The 27,459-nt window shown below is 44.7% G+C and overlaps 1 protein-coding gene across 1 annotated transcript in view; it reads right to left on the bottom strand.

The window, feature by feature from the left end:
• The window catches only part of man1a2 (mannosidase, alpha, class 1A, member 2), a 227,906-nt gene that overhangs the window by 40,554 nt on the left and 159,893 nt on the right, over window positions 1–27,459 (bottom strand). The window contains exons 6-8 of the mRNA XM_056289332.1: window positions 20,625–20,721; window positions 13,375–13,401; window positions 3,951–4,008 (exon numbers count right to left, since the gene is read on the bottom strand). Of these exons, the coding sequence (XP_056145307.1) occupies window positions 3,951–4,008; window positions 13,375–13,401; window positions 20,625–20,721 (182 nt within the window). The remainder of the gene's footprint in view (window positions 1–3,950; window positions 4,009–13,374; window positions 13,402–20,624; window positions 20,722–27,459) is intronic.

Genomic DNA, 27,459 nt, shown 5'->3' with positions numbered 1-27,459 from the left:
AGAGAGGGAGAGAGAGAGAGAGAAATTAGGATGAGAGAAAGAGAGAGAGAGAGAGAGAGAGAGAGAGAGAGAGGGAGAGAGAGAGAGAGAAATTAGGATGAGAGGAAGAGATGGGAAGACAGAGAGAAAGAATGAGGAAGAGAAAAGAAGGGGAGAGGGGGGGCATATGTATAGATTAAATGTAGCATTTCCTTTTTTATCACATTCATTAAAATTCATGACAAAGTACAGACTCCCCTCCCACCCCCACCCAAAAAAAAAGACTGACAACGACCACAGCAAGGGCAGGATAATGGCAAACGAGGCAGCGCAGGATGCGGGAGACAGATGCTAGCTAAATGATTGCAACAAAGTGCCCATGCTGAGAAGATTTATGGAGGAGACCGGCAGGCTGTCACATGCAGAACTTTCTCTCATACTGAGCCTCAACAGCAAGACGTTTTGGAAGAACACTACTGAGGGGCAGGCATGTGTTTGAAGACAAGATTTGAAGTCACACTACAGTGGATGGGAGGAGTGACAGTCAAGAGAGAGAGACAGAGAGAGAGGAAAAAAGACAGACAGAGAGACACAAAGACAGACATATGCCGCAAAAAGCCATTCACCATATCCCTATGATCACCAATGAGGTCAAAATCATGCAGGCTCATGCAAAAATGGCCGCCTGTTCATCTGGAGATTAGTTTGGCTACTCCCTTCTTTTGTCAGATGACGGCAAATGAAGTCTCCTTAACATGCCAATCAAAGAGACAGAAAGGGACTGAAGCTTATTCTGCTGTTGGATTCACTGTGCATTGCTTTGGATGAAAGCATTTACTGAAAGATTCAAATTTACTCGTAAAAGGTATTAAGTGGCTGAAAAAAGATACACTTAGTGGTCAGATTTAAAGGAAAACAGAACTCTAAGTAAATTAGGTCTCGGATTAGTTCACAGGGGTGCAATGATAGCAGTGTCAGCAATTGCTGTTATCTCTACTACTACTACTACTACTACTTTCGGCTGCTCCCATTAGGGGTCGCCACAGTGAATCATCCATTTCCATCTCTTCCTGTCCTCTGCATCTTCCTCTGTCACACCAGCCACCTGCATGTCCTCCCTCACCATATCCATAAACCTCCTCTTTGGCCTTGCTCTTTTCCTCTTCCCTGGCAGCTCCATATTCAGCATTCTTTTCCCAATATACCCAGCATCTCTCCTCCTCACATGTCCAAACCATCTCAATCTTGCCTCTCTTGCTTTGTCTCCAAACTGTCCAACCTGAGCTGTCCCTCTAATATACTCGATCCTAATCCTGTCCTTCGTCACTCCCAGTGAAAATCTTAGCATCTTCAACTCTGCCACCTCCAGCTCCGCCTCCTGTCTTTTCATCAGTGCCACTGTCTCCAAACCATAGAACATAGCTGGTCTCACAACCATCTTGTAAAACTTCACTTTAACTCTTGCTGGTAACCTGTCGCAAATCACTTCTGACACTCTTCTCCACCCACTCCACCCTGCCTGCATTCTCTTCTTCTCCTATCTTCTGCACTCCCCGTTACTTTGGACAGTTGACCCCAAGAATTTACTCATCCACCTTCGTCACCTCTACTCCTTGCATCCTCACCATTCCGCTGTACCCTCTCCTGCCGCTGATAATTGCTGTTATCTCTGATTTCTGCCATTTCTTTCGATCTTTTTCAATTATTTGTTATGCTCACAACATTACGCGTGACTGTTTTAGCAAACCTTGTACAATAAACTGACAGCGCTAGCTTAGCAATCATAAGCATACCAAATACTGGCCAACACAGAAGAGAAACCACTACGAATCAGCTTATTGGGGAACTCTAACTTAATGACATTGGCCATCTGGCAAAACGGAGTCTTTCTTTTAACATACAGAAGCCATTTTACTTTTTAGTCCACAAGCACTCCATGTCCAAAAGAATTAAAAATTGGCTTTAATACAAGCCAACCTAAGGGAATTGGAATGGTTTGGCACCATGCTGGATCAGCAACAGTAGAGTTTAGTAGTCTTTTTTTGGGAGGGAGCGCCATTTAACATGTATCAAAGACCTGCTTGCAGGACTAATGCATGATGAATACAGGACATACATCTGAAGCGAAACTGTCAAACTGATTCAACAGATGCTGAATAATATCTGATGTGACACTAAAATGATCCAAGATTGATGCAGGATAAACATGTCAAGTGAGACTTCAACATGGCTAATGCAGGATGGAGGGGACGAAGCACACATGCAGAAACAGTACAGCTGTGTAGGGCAAATATACAGGGCAGTAAAAGAAAGAAACGCGGTTGCACAGGGCACAGACAGGATTTAAAATCAACTACAGCACACTGGGTCAGGACTGGGCGATTTGACAGAGACAGACAAAGCAGATCTGTGGAAAATTCCCCCACACTACCTCTCCCAGTGTGTGTGTGGGAGGGGGGCGAGCGAGCGAGCGAGAGAGAGAGAGAGAGAGAGAGAGAGAGAGAGAGAGAGAGAGAGAGAGAGAGAGAGAGAGAAGGAAGGAAAACCATAGAGAACATGAAAGAGAGAGAGTTATGAGGAGAGGGTGATAGAGAGAATGATATAGGGAGTTTATGATAGGGGAGAAAGAAGGGAAGAGAGAAAGTGCAAGAAATGGAGAAATAAGAAAAAGGGGAAAGGAGGAATTAAAAGCAGAGATGGGAGTGTGAAAGAGAGGAGAGAGAAGAATATGAAACAGAGAGAGGGCAGAGTGAAGGAGAGAAAGTGACAGAGAGGGAGAGAGCGAGCGAGCGAGCGAGCGAGCGAGAGAGAGAGAGAGAGAGAGAGAATGAGAGAGTAATGTGCTGTCTGGCAGTGACCACACACTGAGAGGAAAATACTATCCCATATCCCACCACACAGCACAAACGCTGACCAAGCACTAACACACACCAACACACACGCATCCCCCAACACACACACACACGTGCGTGTGCAAACACAGACATGCACACAAACACTCGCAGACACACAATTCAGATTTTGACATTGACAGAGAAACTGGAGACTTCAGTGTGGCGGTGTGAAGGAGCCACCTATCCTCCCTCTTGCCATCCCAAGTGGGTGTCTGCATGCATTCATGCATCTGTGTGTACATGGTGTCTGTGTGAAACTGTCTTTCTGTGTGCGCATGTTTATTCAAGATGTGTTTGTGTCTAATCATCGTAACCCCCCTTCATTGATCCCCAGTCTGTCTGGTGGCTGCAGTGAAGTTTTTAACAGACTTCACTGCCTTTTATAGGCAATCCATTGCTGATGTCATCAAGAGGGGACAGGACCTAAATTACCTATCAAGGCAGAGGATGAATAACCTTGGCAGATAAAAACCTTGGACTTTATGATAATCATTTTCCAAACTCCTTTTAATCTACAAAGACTGATGGGTGGGGGAAAATAAAGGCTTCCTTTCATAAAAAAGAAGCCCACTTTCTAAAATAATGCTATTATGCCTGATACAAATAATAATAGTTTTTGTAGTCTGAGTAAGGTAAAGCCGCTGAAACAAACAGAAAAGATACAGTTGCGAGAAAGTGAGAACTATAGAGAGAATGACAATAGAGGAGAAAGTGGTTGAGCACGGTGCCTGAGTACAGGGCCCTCCAGTGGATCCGCTGGGTGACCAACAGCAGCAGACTGGGCAGCTTGCAGTTGTGAAGGTGTCAAACTTTGCAATGTGAAGCATGGCTCTGCAACAAGATGTTCCATTGGAAAAATAATTTTTAAAGAGTTGTTAGGTTCGGGGGGCGGGCTGCTCGCATCAAATGCTGGCCAAGTTTGAAAAAGTTTGGTTTATCTCTTGTAGATGACAAACCATTATTTGGAAGCTATTCAGTGTTTTTTTGGGGGGGGGGCTAAATTGGTGGATTAAAGCAATATTTCAATTCAATTACCAGGGTCTTTACTATGCGTCTTATTTAAAGAGTCAGGCAAACTTGTGAATACCCTTTTTTATGTCTGTGGGTACAGTTTGAAGGTGCATTAATAGCTTAGCTCAGTTACTGGATGTCTACAGGGATCATTAGCCGCTCCTCTCCACAGAAGGGAAAAAACACCTCCGGCTTGGTCGGGCGTCCCTACAGACACAATTGGTCGTGTCTGCGGGTGGGAAGCCGGATGTGGGTATGTGTCCTGGTCGCTGCACTAGCGCCTCCTCTGGTCGGTCAGAGCACCTGTTCGGGGGGGGGGGGACTGGGGGAATAGCGTGATCCTCCCACGCGCTACATCCTCCTGGTGAAACTCCACTGTCTGGTGAAAAGAAGCAGCTGGCGACTTCACATGTAACGGAGGAGGCATGTGGTAGTCTACAACCCTCCCCGGATCGGCAGAGGGGGTGGAGCAGCGACCGGGATGACTCAGAAGAGTGGGGTAGTTGGCCAAGTACACTTGAGGAGAAGTATGGGGAACGCCCCCCCCCAAACAAACAAACAAATAAAAATAAAAAGAAGGGGGTAAAACCTCCAATCAGTTAATACTTATTACTCGTTAAACTGGGGTTAATTTTTCTTAAATAACAATTTCAAAAGTACATGCAAAATCCCCAAAATTAGATGAAAGTTTGGAGTTATTTTTCCATAATATGCATATCTGTCTTCTTTCGTCATGGCTGTATGCACACGTAAAACACTATTGCGGGGATGTTACGACTAGGAAGTTGGGTACATCCTGTTAACACAAGTGCTAAACAAGGAAGCTAAAGTAAACTATGGATGCATCCGAATTCCTTCCAAACTGGGACCATTTTTCCTTTCCTCTTCACTTTTCCTTGACCTCGCTTGAAAACATCATATAGGTCAAGGAAAAGTTACAAGGAGAATTGGGAAGTACCTTCAGGTTTGTCTTGGGGAAAATCGGACATCCTTTTCCATGCAGCTTCACAAAGTCAACATCAACTGATATTGATGTTGCTGTTCAACAACAAAAACTAGAAACTGACCAAGAAATAGCTACAGTAAGTGCACTTACAGTCTGGATTATTATCCATTTAATTTCTAAACAATATTAAACTGTCCCTGCAGTTTTTCTAAGTTGAAAAGATTGGCCTAAACTGCCAACGAATTAGCATTGTGGGCTTTAGGTATGTATTAGTATTTCCAAATGAGTAGGCCAATACACACCTAAATATGTATTTTCATACCTATATTTCGATTAATCCTAACATTTCAGTGTCCTGAACAATCTTTTTTCAATTTGTGGATGCAATGTGGCTGTAAACAGCTAAACATGATGACAGATTGATGATAACTGCAATGAAAGTGAATGAGGTAAACATGTGATTTACACGTTTTGTTTCCCTTTGCGTTTGAACAGATTAACTTGCTACAATGTAGTCAAATATCAAGTTTCTGTTTTAGCCTGTTTCTTATATAGATCCCCCTGATGCTTCATGATCCACACTCGTTAGTTATCTTGAGGACTGTTTCATTGACAAGTGCAGAAAATTCCTCATGGTCTTAAGGTGGGCGGGTTTCATCGACGATGTTAAGACTTTGAACAGATCCCATTCTGGGCAGCACAAATATTACATTTTGGCTGTCATCGATTGACAACCTCTACATTTAGGGCACCAGTCTCCCTCAGATCTGGCTCCCACCAGTCCACCGATTCAGCCTCCCTTCAAACCCTCTCAGCGCCCAACCCCTTCAGCTCCTGCTCTGTGTATTCTGGCTCGTATAAGTATGGGTTTGAAACACACAGCTCTTCTTCAGACATTACAAAGACCAGTGGTTGTGTGGCTATTGAGCTAGATAGCTCCAAGGAAGTTTTATTTTTTACAGGCTGAACTCTCAAACTCTTGTGAGACTTAGAGGCTGAATGAAAAGTAGTCTGGCCAGGATGAGGTAGTGTTTAAGAACTTCGATATAAGCTTATTTGTTTATTTATAGCAAAATTAGACTCCCCCCCCCCAATTGTATCCAGCCAATTACCCCACTTTTTCCAAGCCTTCCTGGTTGCTGCTCCACCCCCACCGCCGATCCAGGGAGGGCTGCAGACTACCACATGCCTCCTCCAATATGTGTGGAGTCGCCAGCCGATTCTTTTCACCTGACAGTGAGGAGTTTCGCCAGGCGGACGTAGTGCGTGGGAGGATCATGCTATTTCCCCCAGTACCACCTCCCCTTTGAACAGGCGCCCCGACCGACCAGAGGAGGTGCTAGTGCAGCGACCAGGACACACCCACATCCGGCTTCTCACCTGCAGACATGGCCACTTGTGTCTGTAGGGATGCCCGACCAAGCCGGAGCGACGGACTAGACCGCCACGCCACCCAGATGCCCGTAAAATTAGACTTTAAACTAGCCATCCATCTTTGGTGAAGTTTGAAGGTTTATTTCCCTTCTTTTGAGAGGAGCTGCTGATGATCCCAGGAGACATCCAGCAATTGAGCTAAGCTAGGCTAAGCTGACCATTCAACATGCTTTCAAAGTGCATGTGCAAACATAAAAAAGGTATCCCAGTGTTTGTCTGACTCTATTAGTGGGACACTGTAAAAACCCCAGAAACTGACTTGTCACAACAGCTGTTGACTTTTGATATGCGGCTCAGGGACAAAAAAAAAACAGTTTCCTAAGTTTCCTACGTAGCAGGTCACTGAAATTGGTTGGCAATAAAGTAGTATTCACCTAGAAAGGTGTCTAGAGTGGGGCAAACACTCATCTGTCAACCAGGTAACAGTGAGTTTTTACTGTGACTGAAACTCGGCAACTGTCTAAAATACCACCCATTTTTATTGAAGGTAATCAACCATTGTCTGAAGGTTGTATTATGCTCTAACAATCTAGAAGCCTGGTAAATACTGAGCAGGGCTCGTGAATTTGGAGATGTGCCGGCCCTGCTTTGACCCATCCACAAGGAAGTTAACCCCGCCCCGTTCCTCCTCATCTCCTAAGTATCGCCAGGATACATGTTCATCCATCCTGTTGACAGTGTATTCACCATCACTGGCAGGCAAGATGAAGGCTGGAGCTCTGTGGAAACGGGCCCAGGTGGGATGGTGTGGGATGGGGTAGGGTTGAGTGGTGTGGATGATGCCATGTCCCTGTCAGCCTGTCTGGGCCCATCTCCAAACCTCTTTCTCTCATCTCCCTTCTAGGTCTGACAGCTTTAGTGTTCAGCATATTAAAATGCATTACAGTGCTCTTCAATTGATCACTGAGGGATACAGCTCCTCAGTGAAAACACACACACACACACACACACACACACACACAAAATGTCTGATACAAATATATAGACACACAATGTATAAAAGATGTATACATATGGAAAGTCACGTAGCCACACTCTGAATGAGAAAGTGCCTTGCGCACGCACGCACACACACGCGCACGCACACACACGCGCACGCACACACACACACACACACACACACACACACACACACACACACACACACACACACACATAAAGATAAAGACTTCCCTCTGCAGCAGCGTGGGCCACAGTCGATGTGTAATGGAGCTCTCTAACAGGATCAAGAGGAAGACTGTGAAATGTAGTGAATGAGCCCGTTTGGTAAGATGGACCCCTGGATCCCCAGGGGCAAGTGAGAGAGACAAGATTAAGCCAAACACTGTCTTCTGCGTTTCAGAAGCATGCACCATTTTGGTACTTGGGCACAAAACCTCATCCTTTTCATTCACAATAATTCACGGGTTCAGAATATCGTTATTTCTTGGAGTTTCACCTATCTCACTGATGGCCGTAGGCTTTGCTGGATACTTGCCATTGAGCATAATTGGGAACGCTATACCTGTAGGGCCTTAAAAAAGACGACTACTGATATTCTGGAGTTGTTATCTGGGCCGACTGAAGCTTGTTGTTTTGTGCTGTACAGCTGTAGAGGATGTATTAACCCCCATTCATACATTCATTCTGAATCAGTACAGACACCATGCAGTCTACAGTGAAGTGATCCACAAGTTGGGATCTATCTGCCAGCGAAGCAGCAGACTTTATCTCGAAATTAGTCAAAATACAATCTTATAGGGGCATCTGGGTAGCATGGTGGTCTATTCCGTTGCCTACCAACACGGGGATTGCTGGTTCGAATCCCTGTGTTACCTGCGGCTTGGTTGGGCATCCCTACAGACAGCATTGACCGTGACTGTGGGTGGGAAGCCAGATGTGGGTATGTGTCCTGGTCGCTGCACTAGAGCCTCCTCTGGTCGGTCGGGGCGCCTGTTCAGGAGGGAGGAACTGGGGGGAATAGCGTGATCCCCCCATGCACTACATCCCCCTGGTGAAATTCCTCACTGTCAGGTGAAAAGAAGCGGCTGGTGACTCCACATGTATTGGAGGAGGCATGTGGTAGTCTGCAGCCCTCCCCGGATCGGCAGAGGAGAAGGAACAGCGACCGGGACAGCTCAGAAGAGTGGGGTAATTGGCCAGATACAATTGGGGAGAGGGGGGATTTATTTAATATATATATATATATATATATATATATATATATATATATATATATACACTCACTGGCCACTTTATTAGGTACACCTTGCTAGTACCGAGTTGAACCCCCCTTTGCCTTCAGAACTGCCTTAATCCTTCGTGGCATAGATTCAACAAGGTACTGGAAACATTCCTCAGAGAGTTTGGTCCATATTGACATGATAGCATCACGCAGTTGCTGCAGATTTGTCGGCTGCACATCCATGATGCGAATCTCCCGGTCCACCACATCCCAAAGGTGCTCTATTGGATTGAGATCTGGTAACTGTGGAGGCCATTTGAGTACAGTGAACTCATTGTCATGTTCAAGAAACCAGTCTGAGATGATTCGAGCTTTATGACATGGCGCGTTACCCTGCTGGAAGTAGCCATCAGAAGATGGGAACACTGTGGTCATAAAGGGATGGACATGGTCAGCAACAATACTCAGGTAGGCTGTGGTGTTGACACGATGCTCAATTGGTACTAAGGGGCCCAACGTGTACCAAGAAAATATCCCCCACACCATTACACCACCACCAGCAGCCTGAACCGTTGATACAAGGCAGGATGGATCCATGCTTTCATGTTGTTGACGCCAAATTCTGACCCTACCATCCGAATGTCGCAGCAGAAATCGAGACTCATCAGACAAGGCAACGTTTTTCCAATCTTCTATTGTCCAATTTTGGTGAGCCTGTGCGAATTGTAGCCTCAGTTTCCTGTTCTTAGCTGACAGGAGTGGCACCCGGTGTGGTCTTCTGCTGCTGTAGCCCATCTGCCTCAAGGTTCGACGTGTTGTGCGTTCAGAGATGCTCTTCTGCATACCTCAGTTGTAATGAGTGGTTATTTGAGTTACTGTTGCCTTTCTATCAGCTCGAACCAGTCTGGCCATTCTCCTCTGACCTCTGGCATCAACAAGGCATTTTCGCCCACAGAACTGCCGCTCACTGGATATTTTCTCTTTTTCGGACCATTCTCTGTCAACCCTAGAGATGGTTGGGCGTGAAAATTCCAGTAGATCAGCAGTTTCTGAAATACTCAGACCAGCCCGTCTGGCACCAACAACCATGCCACGTTCAAAGTCACTTAAATCACCTTTCTTCCCCATTCTGATGCTCGGTTTGAACTGTAGCAGATCGTCTTGACCATGTCTACATGCCTAAATGCATTGAGTTGCTGCCATGTGATTGGCTGATTAGAAATTTGCGTTAACGAGTAGTTGGACAGGTGTGCCTAATAAAGTGGCCGGTGAGTGTATATACACACACACACGTATATATACGTATATATATATACGTATATGTATATGTATATGTGTGTGTGTGTGTGTGTGTGTGTGTGTGTGTGTGTGTGTGTGTATAAATATATAAAACTTCGTTAAAAGAAACACTCAACAGTAGGAAAAGTGCTCAACAAATAAATAAGGAGCAAAATAATCCAGTGACTCAAGTAAATTCTTTATGAGACAGTACAAGCCTGTTTCATGCCATAAGAATCATCAGCTGTCAATAAAGCTACACGGGAAAGAACATATAATATTAACTGCCTCATCATGCACATCACGTACACACATTCAATGGGGAAGGAGGAGGTGTCTACATTCAAAAAAATCAAAAACACATGATCGCTAACTGTCTAGTAAAAGGGGAAAAGGGGGGGGGTTAGGTTGCATACAAGGTTAATGGTATTTGTCTATTGGCATGATTTATTTATAATTACAAAATATATGCTTATATCTGTGTCTGTAATTGCTGGCCAATTCATTCCTGTTATTCAATGTGGACATTTCTGGTTTGAAAATTATACTTTTCAGTTAGACATATTGCACATTTTACAGGTGGTTGAATAATTAATGTTTCTGTCCACCAATGACCAAATATAACGGCTTAAAGATGTTACATTATTTAAACGGTTGTTTCTAAAGTTACACGTGTGTATTAAACCTCTTTTTGAATGTCCCCTCTGATAGACTGATGTATGTCTCTATTTTGCCGTTGTCATTTCTCATCACCGTAGCTTGCTAGGTAACTCCTTTCGTCTGGCATTTTCTTTTGAGGGGGCATCAGTCGTTCACACGGCAGTTGCAGTTGGGGGGGTGTCCATTTGTGATGAAGGTGTCATTGATTTGTTCATGATTCTTGTGCTGTGGGACAATATTATTTGTTGAATGTTAGTCATGCAGCTGCAACTAATTTTGATGGTGTTCTTATTGAATATCTTCCTCAGTTGGTGGTCCGGGGTGATGCTCAAGTACAACTCTGTGATGGACTGGCGGCTTGTCCAGGGTGTCTCCCGCCCGCCGCCCAGTGACTGCTGGGATAGGCTCCAGCATCCCGCAGCCTTAATTAGGATAAGCAGCTTGGATAATGAATGGATGGCAAACCAGAAATATCCACATTAAATAACAGGAATGAGTTGGCCAACAGTTACAGACATAGATATAAGCATCTATTATGTAATTATAAATAAATCATGCCAACAGACAAATACCATTAACCTTGTATGCAACTCCCCCCCTTACTGGATGGTAAACTATCACGTTTTTGAATTTTTGAATGTAGGCACCTCCCCCTTCCCCACTCGACATTGTGCACGTGATGTGCATGACGAGGCAGTTAATATGCTATGTTCTTTCCCGTGTAGCTTTATTGACAGCTGATGATTGCATATGGCATGAAACAGGCTTGTACTGTCTCATAAAGAATTTACTTGGTTCACTGGATTATATATATAAAAATCTTGATTATAATACTACACTCAGGTATCTTTCACTCTTACACAATCCAGACCATCCCCTTGAACTCCCAGTATAGCCAAAATGAAGCAATCAATAACAGCATGGTGGGTCAACGAGTACTTCTTCTGTTGACGGTGGTAGCCTTTTAGTAGATGAGGGTTATTTGAGGTTTCCTTTTGATTACACCGTGCCAAGTTCACATTTCATCCGCTGTACATCAGCTGTATAGGAATTCTTCAATTCCTCTTGAGGATTCAGAAAACGTGCAACAGCAGCAGCAGCAGCAGCAGCTGAGTAAACGTGGTGAAAAGCACCGCAGTGTCTACATGTGTCTGTGTTCCAATACTCTCGTCTCCGACTGTAGGTACTGAAACCTATCTTTTCTCCTCATTGTCACACTTGCCCTCGCTGTAGTCACTGCATGGTCCATCAGGGCCCCAGACTGTAACCTTTTTTTTCAAAGTATGAGTGATTTCTTTTTCTGTGTTTTTTTTTTTTTTTTTTTGCTGTCTGATTGGCCTGACTGTGCCTTACGAACATCTAGAATAAATCTAGTCACTGTAGAAATGGTACCGAGGCAACTATGGGCAACTACTCATGCGTAATTTGTGCATTAATTATTGCAGGTAGGTTACTGATAGCAAACATTAAAACTTACTTGGACAATAGCAGCGAGTGGTGATGTAACGTACTCCTATCAATTCATATTTTCTACCAAGCACATCAAGTGCTATACCCAGTAACCTTGCAGCGGACGATGCAGATGAGGCACAAATGGCGAGACAGGAGGAGACTGATGAGCTGGAAAATGCTACTAAAATCCAGAGTAGGTTAAAACCTAGTATATGGCTGGACCGCGACTACATTTAGAAAGCGGGTGTTTTGACATCATTTCCACGAACAGCGGCTGTACTGGACAGCAGCTTTCACACCCTGATTATTTATACAGTTAAATTGCACCATTTCATTTATACATGAATTAATTACCTTGCTACAGTCACTGCTGCCATGATCACTGGAAGGTCTGGGTGTGACACCCCTTATAAATGCACTTCAGTTACCACCAACTGTCTGAAGACTAGGGATGCACCGATCTGACTTTTTCAGTACTGATACCGATATCTGGGCTTTGGGTATTGGGCAATACTGAGTACCAATCCGATACCAGTGTTTAATTAATAAGCTGTATGCCTCACTGTGTGTAAGGCAACATCAGGCTTGACTTACACATTGGTTTCCTAACTTTGTAAAACGAAATGTAACAAACAAATACATAGATATAAATTTACTAAATTGTTATTCACTATTAAAATAATAATCATGCACCAGCAACCTGGTAAAAAAAAAATCTTGAAAATTAACATGAATTACAATTCAATTGTAAACCTTTTCATGCAGCAACAAATTGGTCAGGAATTAAACTTCCAGTATATATAACAATACAACTGCATTAAAAGAGAACAAAATGTAAATGTTAAATCATAATTAAGTCGAAACTAGTGCAAACAAACTTGATGAGTTAAATCACAATTCACACAGGTAGAGCGGTCTCAGAATGACATTTCCATGATGGCAATTGGCAAACTGTGCTGTGGTTCCAAATGTTCAATCAGAAGGCAGCAGCCCTCGCTTTCAAAGACCGTCCAGGGTTGCTCATCCAGAGCAATGAATCTGAGAACCCTTTTCTGTTATCTTTGTCGCTTTCACACCATCACTGGGAAGTTTCTCGCATCTTTGCAATGCACCCGACAAAGTCAACTCTTCTTCGAATCGTCCCCTTGTTTTGTTTGGTTGAACTCGTGTTCTTTGACAATCTGATGCTTCTGGAGGTGCTTGATTAAGTTGGTTGTGTTATATTTTGCATTGCTACCACCACCCCTCGAAACATTGGCTTTGCGGATATTGCAAGTAGCCGTAGAACTTATTGGCGTGAAACAAATGTGAAGTACCTTCAAACAGCTGACAATTTGTTGTTAGCGCCCTCCATGCTACGGTAACTCTTCTTCAAAAAAACGGCTCTGACGCTGCTGACGCATGACATAGCGCGCATGTGTGGACATAAACATAGAATAACATAGAACTGAACTGAATAGATCATCCATGTAGATCAGCCCATTGTCACCGATACCCGATACAGATATCTGAGTCAGTACAGGACTGATATCAGCATCAGATCAGTGCATCCCAACTGAAGACCCTAATAATTTTCACTCTAACTGCAAGTGGCTATTAGCGCTGGTGTTTGTGGAATTGAATTGACTTTTTTTTGCAATGAGGTGGAGGATATAGTAGGATATAGTGGTATCAGTAGGGACGGATACCGAAACCCGGTATTAAGCAGGCATTGGTGCTAAACTATTAAAGACCGTAGTGTTGATACATTCCGACATTAACGGTTCTGTTATCAGTATTGGAGAAATTAAGAAAATAAATGTCCTATTTATTTAGGCTACATAAAAGTTATCTTGCACCTTTTATCTCACCTACTCCATTTCTAATTTGCAAAAAGATTAAGACATTTGTCTATGATGCATTTTCACTATTCCCAATCCAGAAGAGAGAGCTCTCTCTTTCAGAGGCTGTCGTATGTGCGAGCTGAGGGGTGGGGCCAGCGCTCTCTGCTTCTTTTACACACACACACACACACACACACACACACACACACACACACACACACACACACACACACACATACAGAACCTGACAATGGCGGAGAGAACTAAATGGTCAAAAATCTGGTTATACGTCACTAGAGTCGATGCTGACAATGCTCGTTGCCACACGTACAACAAGTCTTTTGCATGTAAGGGCGGAAACACAAACAATCTTTTGAACCATCTGGCAAAAGTGCATCAAATACAGGTGGAGAAATGCAGTTTTCGACTGCATAGTTCATAGTTCATCTCTCGTTGCCCCATCCACCTCAGGTATGTTACATATGCTAGTAGCCTAGAGCCCACACGGAGCTAATTAAATTATACAAACATGGGTTGATGGTTAAAAGTAACGCTCTGTCCAGACATGAGAAAATACAGCAATATTAATTCTGTTCTTAATTTGCTGTGTTTTTCTCTCAAATAGATAAATAAATAAATAAAACGAACCGATAAGAGTACCGTTAAAGTATCGGATTGATAAGCAGTATCGGTAAGACTATGATAGTGATGGAGACGGAGAGGGGAGGAGCCCTAGTAAGATGAACAGCAACAGAATGAAGGGGAGGGGCAAGAGAGAGGGTGTGTTAAGGGTTGAAGGATGAGAAAGAAAGGAGTATAGACTTGAATTTTCAAATGAAACTTCTCTCAACAAAACAGGAAAAAGTGACTGAAATACTAAAATCTCCCTCAGAAAATCACTATGTCCCTCATACAGCAACAGAAACCCTGACAGGTTAGAGTGACATTCAGATGCAGTCGGTCAGACTCCTCTGTCAGAGTGCCCCGTTACACTTTACAGCCCCTGAACACCCTTTCATGTAAAGTAAGAAAAAAGAGAAAGTGAGAAAAGCAGAGGAGTGACAGGGGGTTATGGTGGGGGGAGTTGGAGAGCAAGAGAGAGACTATGGAGGGAGACATACAGATCAGAGCAAGAAGGGGAAGATGGAAAGAAGTGAAAGGGGGGAAGGACAAGATACAAGGTGAGAAACTAAGCCTGTCGACACACCTCTTGTTTTGTCTCTGCCTTCAACATGCCACCAAGACACCTCTCGGCTCTCTTTCATTAATCCATTTCTTTTCCCCCCTTTCCCCGTCTTTCTCTTCCAGTCACCATCTCTCAGCTTCCCCCCCCCCCTTCACTTGTTCTCTTGTTTTCAGTATCTACCCCCCCCCCCCAACTCGTCAGTGTGCGGGTCTGCTGTGATGTAGGGCTCAGCTGTCTATTGTCCAGGGCTGTGGTGACGGTGGAGCACAGTACATCCACAGGCTGTCTGTTCTATCTCACTGGGGGCCTCTTCACTCCTGCTCATTTATGTCAAACACGGAGACCTGTCAAACAAAATGCCGAGCCAAGCACTCTCACTGACTGACTGCCACTCCCCTGCTGGCAGGCAGGAAGAGACACACACACACCCACCAGCAACAACTTTTACCAATTTATTTTCTTTTATTTGCTATCACACTGCATTTACAATTGGTATATATACAAAAACAAAAACGTATCTTCAGCAGTAGGGGAAAGATCTGATTGCATCCTCTCTATTGGACCCCCTCTACGCTTTCCCAGATATTATAAAAGGCGCGAGAGAAAGAGCAGGAGAGCGAACAAGAGACAGAAAAAGAAACTCCTTTAAAAACTTTACATTTCCCAGCACATCCTTTCCATCCACTGTGCAAAGCACCACACACAGACACGCACACACACAGCAAAAAAACAAGAGACAGAATGAAAGAGCAAGAAGTAATGAGGCCAAGAAAGAATGAGATTAAAAGAGAGAAAGAAATGGCTGCATTGAGGGAGGTGTGAGAGGGGGGATTTTGTCAGGGAGACTGATAGACTAAAATATGTGTTTAAATGGGCCACGCAGTGACTACAGAGAGAATAACTGAATGAGGGTGAGTAGGACAATGAGTAGGAAGGAGAGGTTTCAGCACACAGGCGATAAGAAGTGAACATAGACAGACGTAGACACTGCAGTACTTCCTGCATATTTGCTCATTTTTTACTGCATATTGCTACACATTTTCTAAATCCTCAAGAGAAGTTATTTGGGGGGGAAAAAAGTTTTCGCACAGTACTAGCACAGCTGATGTAACTTGTGCCTAGCGCAAAGTAACCTTAACCACGACTTACTACACGGTGAACATACTAGACAAATGCAACCGTTGGAGAAGTATAAAAGACTGCAAAGTGTTCTCGTACACAAAACCTTAAGATGTTCATACTTGCTCATTACATATTTAATTTACATTTCAAGTGCGCCACCGAAACTTATGTAGAATCGCTCGCATTGAGCCCAACACAAGAATAAGTTCAACTCCAGGTTCAGCAATATTACTAGAAATTGACAATGTCAAAGGTCAAAAACACAACACTAAGGAGTGTGCTCCTAGTATTAAAAGAAACGGGAACCATGAAGAGTGGAAGTTTTTATATTTGGAGATGAGAGTATATGTAGTATATATGCAGTGTACATGAATAGTGTAGTGTAAGTAGATGAGCAAGTCTACAGGGAGGATGCGATTCAGCTGGATCAGAGCAGTGGCTCTAAAATGTACACCAAGAGAGAGAGAGAGATAGAGAGAGAGAAAGAGAGAGAAAGAGAGAGAGAAAGAAAGAGAGAGAGAGCGAGAGAAAGAGAGAGAGAAAGAGAGAGAAAGAGAAAGAGAGAGAGAGCGAGAGAAAGAGAGAGAGAAGAGAGAGAGAGTCAGCGAAGAAGGCGATGGGAAAGGGGAAGTGAAAACAGAGTGGTGTTCAAAGTGGAGCAGCGCGGTATGTGGCAAAGAAGTTCAGGTGATGAGGAGGAGTGGAGAACAGAAGAGGTCAAGGGACAACAGAAAGGAGGCAGTATTGAAGGTCAAGAGGGGATGGGGGGGTTGGGGGCAGGTTGGAGGAGAGGGCATTAAGAGACCGTAGGGGATGAGCGAGAATGGAGTGGACATGAATAAAAGAGAAGAGAGGTGTGATAGCATCAAGGAGAGGAAGGGAGAGTGCTGAACAGTTGTGTGTGTGTGCGTGTGTGTGTGCGTGTATGCGCGCTTGCACACGCGAGGGCGTGCATCTCACACCTGAGAGATGAAACCAGAGGAGAACAGAGGAGATGCTGGATTAAAGGCAGAGGAGACCAGGAACAGGGGGAGAGGAGGAGGGAGATGAGAGCAATTTACTGGAGGAAGGCAGTAGTGGAGTTTGGCAAGATTAAAAGAGCAAAAGGTGAGAGGGTTCAGGTCAGGCCTACACACCAAAGAGATGAAGGAGAGGGCAGAGGAGGAAGAGATGAGGGTGGGGGGTGGGGGCAGGAGAGTCAAGCCATGGCGGGAGAGGAGGAGGACACAACATGCTCGCTACAGAGGAGGAGAGAGAAGAGCTCAGTTTGGCAGAACTAGTATCAACTTTAAACAGCGTGTCACCTTTAAAGCTTATATTTCTATACTTTTTCTTAGGAATCTGTAATTTTTACCCATTTTTTTCCACTGTTTTCCGTTGTGTGGTGTTTACTGGTTTCAAGGATGTTTGCTCAGATTTTTAAAATCTTCACTTTTATGATAATAACAATAATCTTATCGCATTTCATCATCAGCCACTTCTCCAGGGTTGGGTTACAGTAGCAGCAAGCTAATAGCTTGCTAGCTAGCTTGCTAATACAATAATACTACTAAAAACATGATAATCTTACTATAAATACTATTAAAGAGAGGGAGAACAACAGAGGGGAAAGATGAAGGAAGATTTGGAGGGACGGAAGAGGAAGAGGAGGAAGAAGAGGACGAGGATGGGGTGGGAATTCTCTCTCTCTCTTGCTGTGTTCCGTATCATGGGACAAATGAATAACCTACACGGTTGAAGAAAGATAACGTGTAAACGAAATGGAAGGAGAGGTGCAGGTTTTAGGAAAAGAGGGGGAAGGGAGAGAGGGGGAGAGAGAGAGAGAGGAGAGAGAGCGAGAGAGTACACAGAGGCAGTGCAGTAAACACAATCGATCATGAGCTGCTGTACTCAGACTCCCAGGCTGACACCACCTCGCCCTGGGGACAACAACGGTGAAGTCCCACACTTTTCCCCACGTTCTCTCTTCCTCCATCTCTCCCACTTTCGTCCACGCCTCTTCTAAGCTCCCCTCTTATTTTAGTTTCTAACTCCATCTGTCTCACCTCTTTAAATCTCTCTGCCTCTCTCTGTTTTGCTTTTCTCAATCTCTGCTTCCCCATCTCACTGTGCCTCTGTTTCTTTCTCTCCATCTCTCTTCATCTGTTTCATTTTCTCTCAACCTCTCCCTGCCCCACCTCTTTGTCTCCCTCCAGAGCGTTTCTCTTTCTATCTCTTTCTTGCTTTTATCTTTCCTCATCCCTCAATTTTTCACTCTTTGCCTTTCTTGTTTCGCAGCGTTTCTCTCTGGGACTCTCCTGAGTTGCCTTCATCTCCCTTGCAATGAACACAACCACGCCCTCAGCAGCATACTAATGGCTGCTGACAGCCGTGCCGAAAATCCCCCCAATTTCCTCCCCATCTCCCACCTTGCTCCTTCCCGTCCTCCACTTATCTCTCCCTTGCTCTCCTCTGCTTCCATACTCCTAAAAAAAAACAAAAAAAAACATTTATCTTTTCATAGACAGAACAAATCAGGGTATCTGTATTCTTGTCTAGCTACAGAAAACTGTATCTGGCAGCATTCCTATGCAACAGCCATCTTTGCCTGTTGGCCACAGAGCAAGCTCTGCTGTCTGAGGTAAACAGGGCTGCGCTCAAGGACGCTGCGGCAGGAAGCGCAAACCATCGACAAACAGTCCCTGGCTGCTGTGAGGATTTCAATTTTCTTTTTCAATCACAATTGCAAATTTTGTGCTTCGGCGCAGTAAAATAAAGCCCAGCTGGAGGACTAGCTGTGGGGGAATGCAGCCAGTTTTCACACACATGGATCAAGTGGCCATGTTTTTAATCTAATGCATTTGGCTGGTGCTTCGATCAATGGCGACTGCCTAATAATTCAAAAGTACCACGTGTGACTGCTTTACCACCATACCAGCAAATGACATAGTCAAGTTCCTTGTGCACGTCAAATTAAAGCCATGCTGATTCTTATTTATTTATTTTTTGGACCCCCCCCCTTCTCCCCAATTGTACTCGTCAAATTACCCCACTCTTCTGAGCTGTCCCGGTCTCTGCTCTACCTCCTCTGCCGAGCTGGGGAGGGCCGCAGACTACCACATGCTTCCTCCGATACATGTGGAATTGCCAGCCGCTTCCTTTCCCCTGACAGTAAGGAGTTTCACCAGAGGGACACAGTGCATGGGAGGATCACACTATTCCCCCCAGTTCCCCCTTCCCCCTGAACAGGTGCCCCGACTGACCAGAGGAGGCACTAGTGCAGCGACCAGGACACATAACCACATCCAGCTTCCCACCCGCAGACACGGCCAATTGTGTCTGTAGGGACACCCGACCAAGTCGGAGGTAACACGGGGATTTGAACCGGTAATCCCCGTGTTGGTAGGCAACAGAATAGACTGCTACGCTACCCGGACGCCCAAGCCATGCTGATTCTTAAGTCCTACAGGAAGTGCAGAGGATGAGGCCAAAGCACCTCCTAAGTGTTGACTTGAAATTGGGAATAGAGAAAAGAACATACACACAAGTATCCCATCCCATCCCTGCCAACCCAACACACACACTTCACACTTGTGCACATCCTACGGTGGCGTTTCACAGAGCACCTATCTGCTCACATTACACAGGGAGTGCTGCTTGGCAGGGCATGAAAGCAGGAGAGAGAGCGAGAGAGCGAGACAGAGAGAGAGAGTGCAAGTGAGAGAGAGAGAGAAAGAGCGAGCGAGCGAATGAAAGAAAGTGAGAGAATGGAGGTAAATTGCACCAGGATGCCAATAATGGGACCGGAGGGGAGGACAGGCAACCCAGGAGATGAGAAGAAAGGAGGAATGAAGAGAGGCTCTCTCTCAGGGGAGGAATGGAAGAATAAAAGGAGGAGGTAGGGTGGAAGCGGAGATTGATATATTTTGTTTGTGACTACGTGTGTGTGCGTGTGTGTGTTTACTTGTACTTCTAGCTCTGAGGACCAATTTGAGTTTTTAATCATCAGAATGAGGACATCTTTGCAAAGTGAGGACATTTTGGCCAGTTCTCACTTCTTTAAGGGTCTGTTTTAGGGTTAGGACTTGGGTTAGGGTTAGAATTAGATAATCTTAGGGTAAGGGTTAAGATTAGGCATGTACTTCTGATGGTTAAGGTTAGGATTAAGAGCTTGGGAGTGAATGTAGTCAATGAGGGGTCCTTACAAAGATAGAAGTACAAGAATGTGTGTTTGTGTGTGTGTGTGTGTGTGTGTGTGTGCATACGTGAGTGCAGTTGTGTGTGTGTGTTTGTGTCCAAGGACATAGAACCTGAAGGGGAGACTCACTTCATTGTAGACTGACTAGCATGTCCATCCTGTCTCCCTCCATCTCCCTACCTTGTTCCCTTGCTGCTGTTCAGGTAATGAAAGATAGAGCACTGATCTCTTTCCTCTGCCTCTTCCTGGTTATTTTTCCATCATTCTCTTTGCCTTCTTAATCTGACCCCATTTTTCTTTCTTCCCTCACTTCCCCTCTCCACTCCCACCCCACACACACACACACACACAGACTGTAGTGGCATTTTGCATGTTGAGCCAATTCTTTGTTAAAACCACACCCCTTACATGTTACACACATACGTGTCCTTTGTGCACTAACACACGTGCGCTCACATATATATATGCACACATACACGTGCATATGAGCAGTTACACACAGATGGGTAGTTACCTCCTGTCCAGAGAGGTAGTAGGCAGCCAGCAGTCCTCCAATAAAACGGATGTTGACCTCAAAGACAGACACCTCAGCATTCTGGGAAAACCACAGAGCAGAAAGAGAGATCCATCAGAAAGGGAGAGGGAGGGAGGAGAGACACACACAGCAATCTTCACTAATTTTTGCTTTCTTCTTTATTCCTTTTGCTTTGTTCTCTTTGTTAAATTCCCGAGTCATTTCTGTTGCTCTCAGTCATCTTTGATTTCCCCCTTTTCTTTCTCTTTTTGGGATGCCACGGGTCTTTTTTAAATTGTCTCCTTAGGTTTCTTTAAATGCCGTAAAATATAATGACTGAGAAGGTGAGACAGAGGAAATAGCTAAAGAAAATAGAAACAGGGAAGAAAGCTGGAGAGAAACTGCGCCGGCTCTCCTGCAGGAAAAAAGGGCCGTGTGAATCACACCGTTTGGTAGTGATGCATTTACTCTTCTGATGACACAGCTGCAAATGGCTGGGTAGTGTTCAAACCATTTTGCATTCCTGCAATCAACACCAAACCAGTAGGGCAATTAAAAGAGGGCTGATACGTAGTCTGTGAGGATGGGACATGTGACTTCACAGGAAAATACTGTGGAGTAACTTGGGACTGATTAACATGAGGTCATCGATTTCAACGGCCAAACATCTACACACATGTATAAACACTACAAGGCTTGTGTGGATTCCTTGAACTAATTAGCATAAACCTGGGATGGCCAAGGGACGGAGCTGATGATATGCACCATGATTTCTTTCATTTGAAGAGAATCAGTTGTGCCCAAGTGCTGCCAACGACGACAAAAACATAGCAATTTTTTGTGTGCCGTTTTGCTGGTTAGAGTACACAGGCCTTGCTATTCAAGTTTTAAAAACTTTCCACCCCAAATGTCAACAGAGAGGGAGAAAAGAAGAACCCAGTTGACCCGAGTTTTGTGAGCATGATTCTGTGTGATTGCTTTTGATGCACTATTGCAGGGTATCTAATTTCACAAGCTAGGATCTTGCCAAGTAGTCCATGGGCCAGAGCCCAAAATTTCCTATTTCGGTACACTCAAGGTGGCAAAACTTACTTATAATTTTTGAAAGGATCCATGTCTGTAGATGATATTTTGGTATGATAACCATTCCTGAGTGGCAGCTGTATCACAGTTATCAGCTCATGAAGTTAACCACCCCCTAAAGTAAATTGCATTTTAGACGCTGGTGCATATCCTGGTTTAGCCTCATGGTCAGGACATTTTTCAATGTTCTATAATATTGTCTTTGGTATCATTTTAAAGGGGACCTTCTTAGCTTTCATTCAAGCCCTGTTGTGGATATTTCTCACAAATATAGAGGTCACTTGAGCTCTTCAACCCATCAATAACACACATCTTTCTGCAATGTTCGCCTAAACTATATACTTTCTTTTAGCCCTGTGGCATCTAGGAATATCAGGGACACAAAACACAAAAACTGGAATACTCACAGGACTGTAAAGATTCAGGAAATGTATAATATACCCATACTATTTCATTGTGTGAGGTGATTGTGAACCTTAAATTAGAAGGGCATTATTACTAAGAAACTAACTAGACCAAAGCCAGTTAGTCCATGGGTCAGACCAGATATCGATATCACCCAAGGTGACACAACTTCACTGGTGCCATTTTATTTGGTACACTAACAGAAGTAAAATAATACATGATAACCTTTCCAAATGAGCAGCTATTTCATTTTTCTTTCAGGAAACCTGTTTCTGTGCCTCTCACGATTGTGTATTTGCCCAGATTTTTACAAATATAGCATTTCAACACCCCTGGTACTGATTAGCCTAGCTTAAACTCTGGGACAGTTCTTAGTTGGCCAACAACCAAGGATAACCAGTACTGTGTACTTCCATTCATTGTGCTAAGCTAGGCTAACGTGCAGCCAGATAGCTTTCTACTAAACACATATAGAGGAAACTGGTATCTATCTTCTTGTCTCACTCTGGAGAAGATTGTAAGCTAATTTCCCATAATGTTAGCATGTTCTTTTAATGTATATGTTAATATGATTAGTTAAAGTGGCTACGAGGAACTTTCATCTTGTGTTGATTTTAGCGGCCTCATGTGGACAAAATACAGCTGTTGCATAGCAACTAGGTAATGTATCTATTTGTGGCTATGTAAGATAAATAATGGTAATATGACGTTGGTGAAGCAAAGTAAACTTTGTTTTAGTAGTGTTCATACACCTAAGTTACATGTATTTGTTTGTATATGGCAGGTGAAAACTGACTGAATATGGCCACTGGTGAACAAGCAAGTATTTACCCAATACCAAAGCGCCCACGGGTGGAGTGCATTATCCACTGTTCTGATGATACAGATGAGCTGGTTTCACTACAAAGTGTCGACTCATGGAGAACTCTGCTCAGGGCAGCTCAGATACGAAATCATGCACCAGTTTTGAAACTGGCAAAAGACATTCCTGAGGGACAGATTCCAGCAATCTACTACCACAGAAAGTGTCGCAGTATCTTCACTATGAAGCAAATTCTTGATGGCCTCCTTGCAAAAGAAAAGAAAAGTTGTGTCTCTGCTGAAGAGAAACAATCTAAGAGAGTAGCTCAACATGCTCCAAGTACATCTAGGACTTATGATGCAGAGTGCATATTTTGTCAGAAAAACAGCAAATATTCCAAGAGACAGAATACGAGAGAAGTACTGGTGCAGTGTCGAGAACTGCGAGCTGATGCAAAGATCAGGAGTGCAGCCACAAAGAAAAGGGACAGCAGAATCCTTGCCATTGTGAGTAGAGACCTTGTAGCAGCTGAAGGGCACTACCACAGGTCATGCTATAGACTTTACACCAAAGAAGAGGTTTCCAAAGGAGAGGTTGCCAGCAATGAAGATGATGATGCTGCAGCCCAGTATGAAGCTGCTGTGAATAAGGCATACAATGAGCTGTTCCTCTTCATCAGGATGGAGCTTTTTGGCAATCCTCAAGTGATGACAATGACTGATCTCTCTTCTAGACTGGTAGCTTCAATGAACTCCCAAGGCATTGCCCAAGTCAAGGAATCAACCAAGAAGCACATAAGGCGAAACCTGGAGAGTGAGTTTGCTGGAGCCTTGCAGATATTCCCTGATGAGAAAGGAAAATTCCTCCTCTATCCCAATAACTTGTCCATGAGGGAACTTGCCAAAGAAAATCAGTCTCTCAAAAGGGAGCTGCAGACCCTGAAAAGTGTCAGTGCACAAGATGTTATAGCCAAAGCAGCCATCAAATTGAGAGCAGACATTAAAAGTCAAGATGTTCCTCAAACCTGGCCGCCTGAAGTCAAACCAGAAGCAGAATGTCCTACCATTCCAGAGTCGCTCATTATCTTCCTGTACTCTCTACTCACAGGCTCAAATGATCCTGATCATGCATCCCAGAGAGTGCAGTGCCTTCTGCAGTCATTTGGCCATGACATAGTATATGCAGTGACATGTGGAAATACCAAGCCTTCCAAGCACATTGTTCTATCATTCAGTGTCAAATCGTTGACAGGAAATGTAGAGTTGATAAACATCCTCAACCGACTTGGTCACAGTGTGTCCTATTCACAGATGGAAGAGATCAACACTGCCCTGTGTCTCCAGAAACTCTCATCATCAGGGAGTGGCATTGCCCTTCCAGCTAACATCCATCCTGGCATATTCACAACTTTAGCCTGGGACAATATCGACCGTCTTGAAGAAACTGTCAGTGGTGAGGGAACATCTCACAGAGTCAATGGGATTGCTGTGCAAGCAAAGCCAGTCAACCCACTTCCTGTCCAACCCATGCCCACTGTTCCCAAAAAAAAGAAGAGAAGCATTGATGGACCCCCACCAATGTTACCAACTTACAATGCTGGACAACGGGTAGGGCCACCACAAAGCAAAAAGTCAGATGCCGATACTGCAGCCAATACTAAGCTTGCCAGAGAGAAAAACCTTCTTTGGGTCCTAGCACGCATGTCACAACAAGAAGAACAGTCAGTCAGCAGCTGGACAGGCTTCAACATCCTGACTCGAGGAGAGATGACGGTCATCCCCGACAATATAGGCTATCTGCCTACCATCAATGCTCCAGCGACACAAATGTCTACCGTCAACGAGGTGCTTAACCAGTCACTGAGCATCATGCAGTGCTTAGGCCTGAGGAAGATTGTCTGTGTCTTTGACCAAGCCCTGTATGCGAAGGCTGTCGAGATCACATGGAAACGCCATGACAAGTTCCATGATATCATCGTTAGGCTTGGGGTATTCCACACCATCTGCACACTGCTGGCAATAATAGGAAAGCGTTTCCAAGATGCTGGACTCAAAGACCTCTGCATTGAGTCTGGCATGATTGCAGAAGGCTCAATTGCTGGTGTTATGGATGGCCGCAAGTACAACAGGGCAGTGCGACTACACAAGCTCCTGTATGAGGCTCTCATGCGACTGACCTTGAATGGTTTCCTGTCCTGGTTGGAAGAAACTCACAGGAATGACATGGTTCACCTGAACGAGACACTGAAGACCATTGACAGCCTTGGGAAAGAAGTCTCACAACATGCTTTGAAGGAGGTCCTCGAGAACAGCTCTTGTACACGCATCATGGATCTATTTGAAGTCTACCGTGAGTTCCTTAGAGGTGGAAACGGCAGCCTCTCAAACTTCTGGATGTCCTATTTGGACATGGTTGAAATCTTGTTGGGGCTCATCCGAGCATCCAGAGAGGGAGACTGGATGCTACACTTGGCTAGCATTCGAGCAATGATCCCATGGTGCTTTGCTTATGACAGGATGAATTATGCACGCTACCTCCCCTACTACTACGCCCAGATGTCTGAGCTGCCCATCACACACCCAGATGTGTACACAGAATTCATGGAAGGAGGCTTCTCAGTCCAACTGGGCTCCACCAATCCCTTTGGCCGAATCCCTGTTGACCAAGCTATAGAAGAAACGGTGAACAAAGACACCCAAACAGCTGGAGGGACAAAGGGATTCAGCTTGAAGCCAGGAGCTGTGACCAAATATTATCTCACAGCTGAGTATAGAAGCATGTACCTCAGACAGCTGAGAGACCTGACAGGTCAAGGCAGGTGCAAATGGTCTCATCCAGATCTACAGAGTCCAAGGATCAAGAGAGATGAAGCAGATGTCCAGTCTCTCATGGACCTTATGGAGAATAAATGGCTCAATCCTATGTCCCCTGATGAGATTGATTTGGTTAGCCTCTCCACTGGCAACATGGCTCCACCTGATGTGACCATAGATCTCTTGAGAGCTCTTGAGAAAGGAGAAGAGGCCTACCAAGCATTCCAGCAAACAAGGTTAGATGCAGACCCACCACCTGTGAAATTCCACGACAAGATGACCAAGCAAAGTCTGAAAACATTCTCCAATGTCAGCACAAAACAAGCTCATGGAAAGAAAGCACAGGATGTGGTTCTGAAGGCAGATAGAAACCTTTTCAGTCACATGATCCTGGTGGCTGAAAGCAGGAAGGTGAATCTGAAGGATGTCCTTGCCTACCCATTGGGCCCACTACCATGGGCACTGGCAAATGCTGATGGGTCCTTACGAAAAACAAACAAGGCTGCACTTGCCAGAGAGCTTGGAAAGAATGTATCTCCTGCAGAAGACATCCCAATCCCATCTACTTCCATCATTGATGGGATGAGCCTGGTCCAAAAAATGAATGGCAACAACAAAACCTTTGCACAGGTGGCAGAGTCAGCCTTGACCCAGGTCCTCCATGAGGGAGCACAGAGTGGGAGGATTGATGTTGTTTTTGATGTCTATCACCAGACTTCGATCAAAGATGCTGAACGACTGAACCGGGGTCGGAGACATCACTCTCCAGTACAAGAATCTTGCAGGGGGACACCACGTCCAGCAGTGGGGAAAATTTCTGTGCAGTTCCTCCAACAAGACCAGTCTCATCAAGTTTCTGGTGGAAGAGTGGAAACTCCCACGATACAGAGCTATGCTGCATGGCAAGGTGTTGTACATGACCTGTGAGGAAACCTGCTACAAGTTGACAGACGATGGGTGTGAGGAAGCAGCAGAACTGCACTCCACACATGAAGAAGCTGACACCCGTCTGCTCCTGCATGCATTGCATGCAGCAAATGCGGGCTCAAAGTCAGTTATCATCACAGCTGAGGACACTGATGTCATGGTGCTTTGTCTTGGCTTCCAGAAGGACATCACCTGTCCCATCTACCAGAAGTGTGGGACTCAGAACCGCACACGGTTTGTCGACATCACCAAACTGGCAAGTTCACTTGGAGACAGCATCTGTGACAGCCTAATTGGCTTACATGCCTTCACAGGCTGCGACACTGTAAGTGCATTCGCTGGTCGAGGGAAGCTGAATGCCCTGAAGATAGTGAGAAAGCACACTTCCTGCCAAGAGACTTTTAGTCAACTGGGACAGACATGGAATGTGAGTGATGAGCTGTTCCAGAAAATTGAGCAGTTCACCTGTCAGATGTATGTTGCTAATAGCAGCACTGCTGAGGTGAACAAACTGCGTTACCAGCTCTTCTGCACCAAAAGGGGAGAGGTTGAGTCCAGCCAGCTGCCACCATGTAGAGACTGTCTCTTTATGCATGTTCAACGAGCCAACTATCAGGCAGCAATATGGAAGTGCTGTCTGCAGGCTAACCCTGTGGTGCCAAGCCCTACTGAGTATGGATGGACAGACGATGAAGGCAAGCTGGCCATTTACTGGATGCGCTCCCCACCTGCACCAGATGTGATCTTGGAAATGCTAACATGCAAGTGTGTGCATTCATGCAAAATGCC

Source organism: Lampris incognitus, chromosome 11 (assembly GCF_029633865.1).
Source record: "Lampris incognitus isolate fLamInc1 chromosome 11, fLamInc1.hap2, whole genome shotgun sequence".
In the NCBI taxonomy this organism is placed as follows: Eukaryota; Metazoa; Chordata; class Actinopteri; order Lampriformes; family Lampridae; genus Lampris; species Lampris incognitus.
The sequence above is the reverse complement of the archived record's forward strand: the minus strand, read 5'-3'. Positions and strand labels throughout refer to the sequence as shown.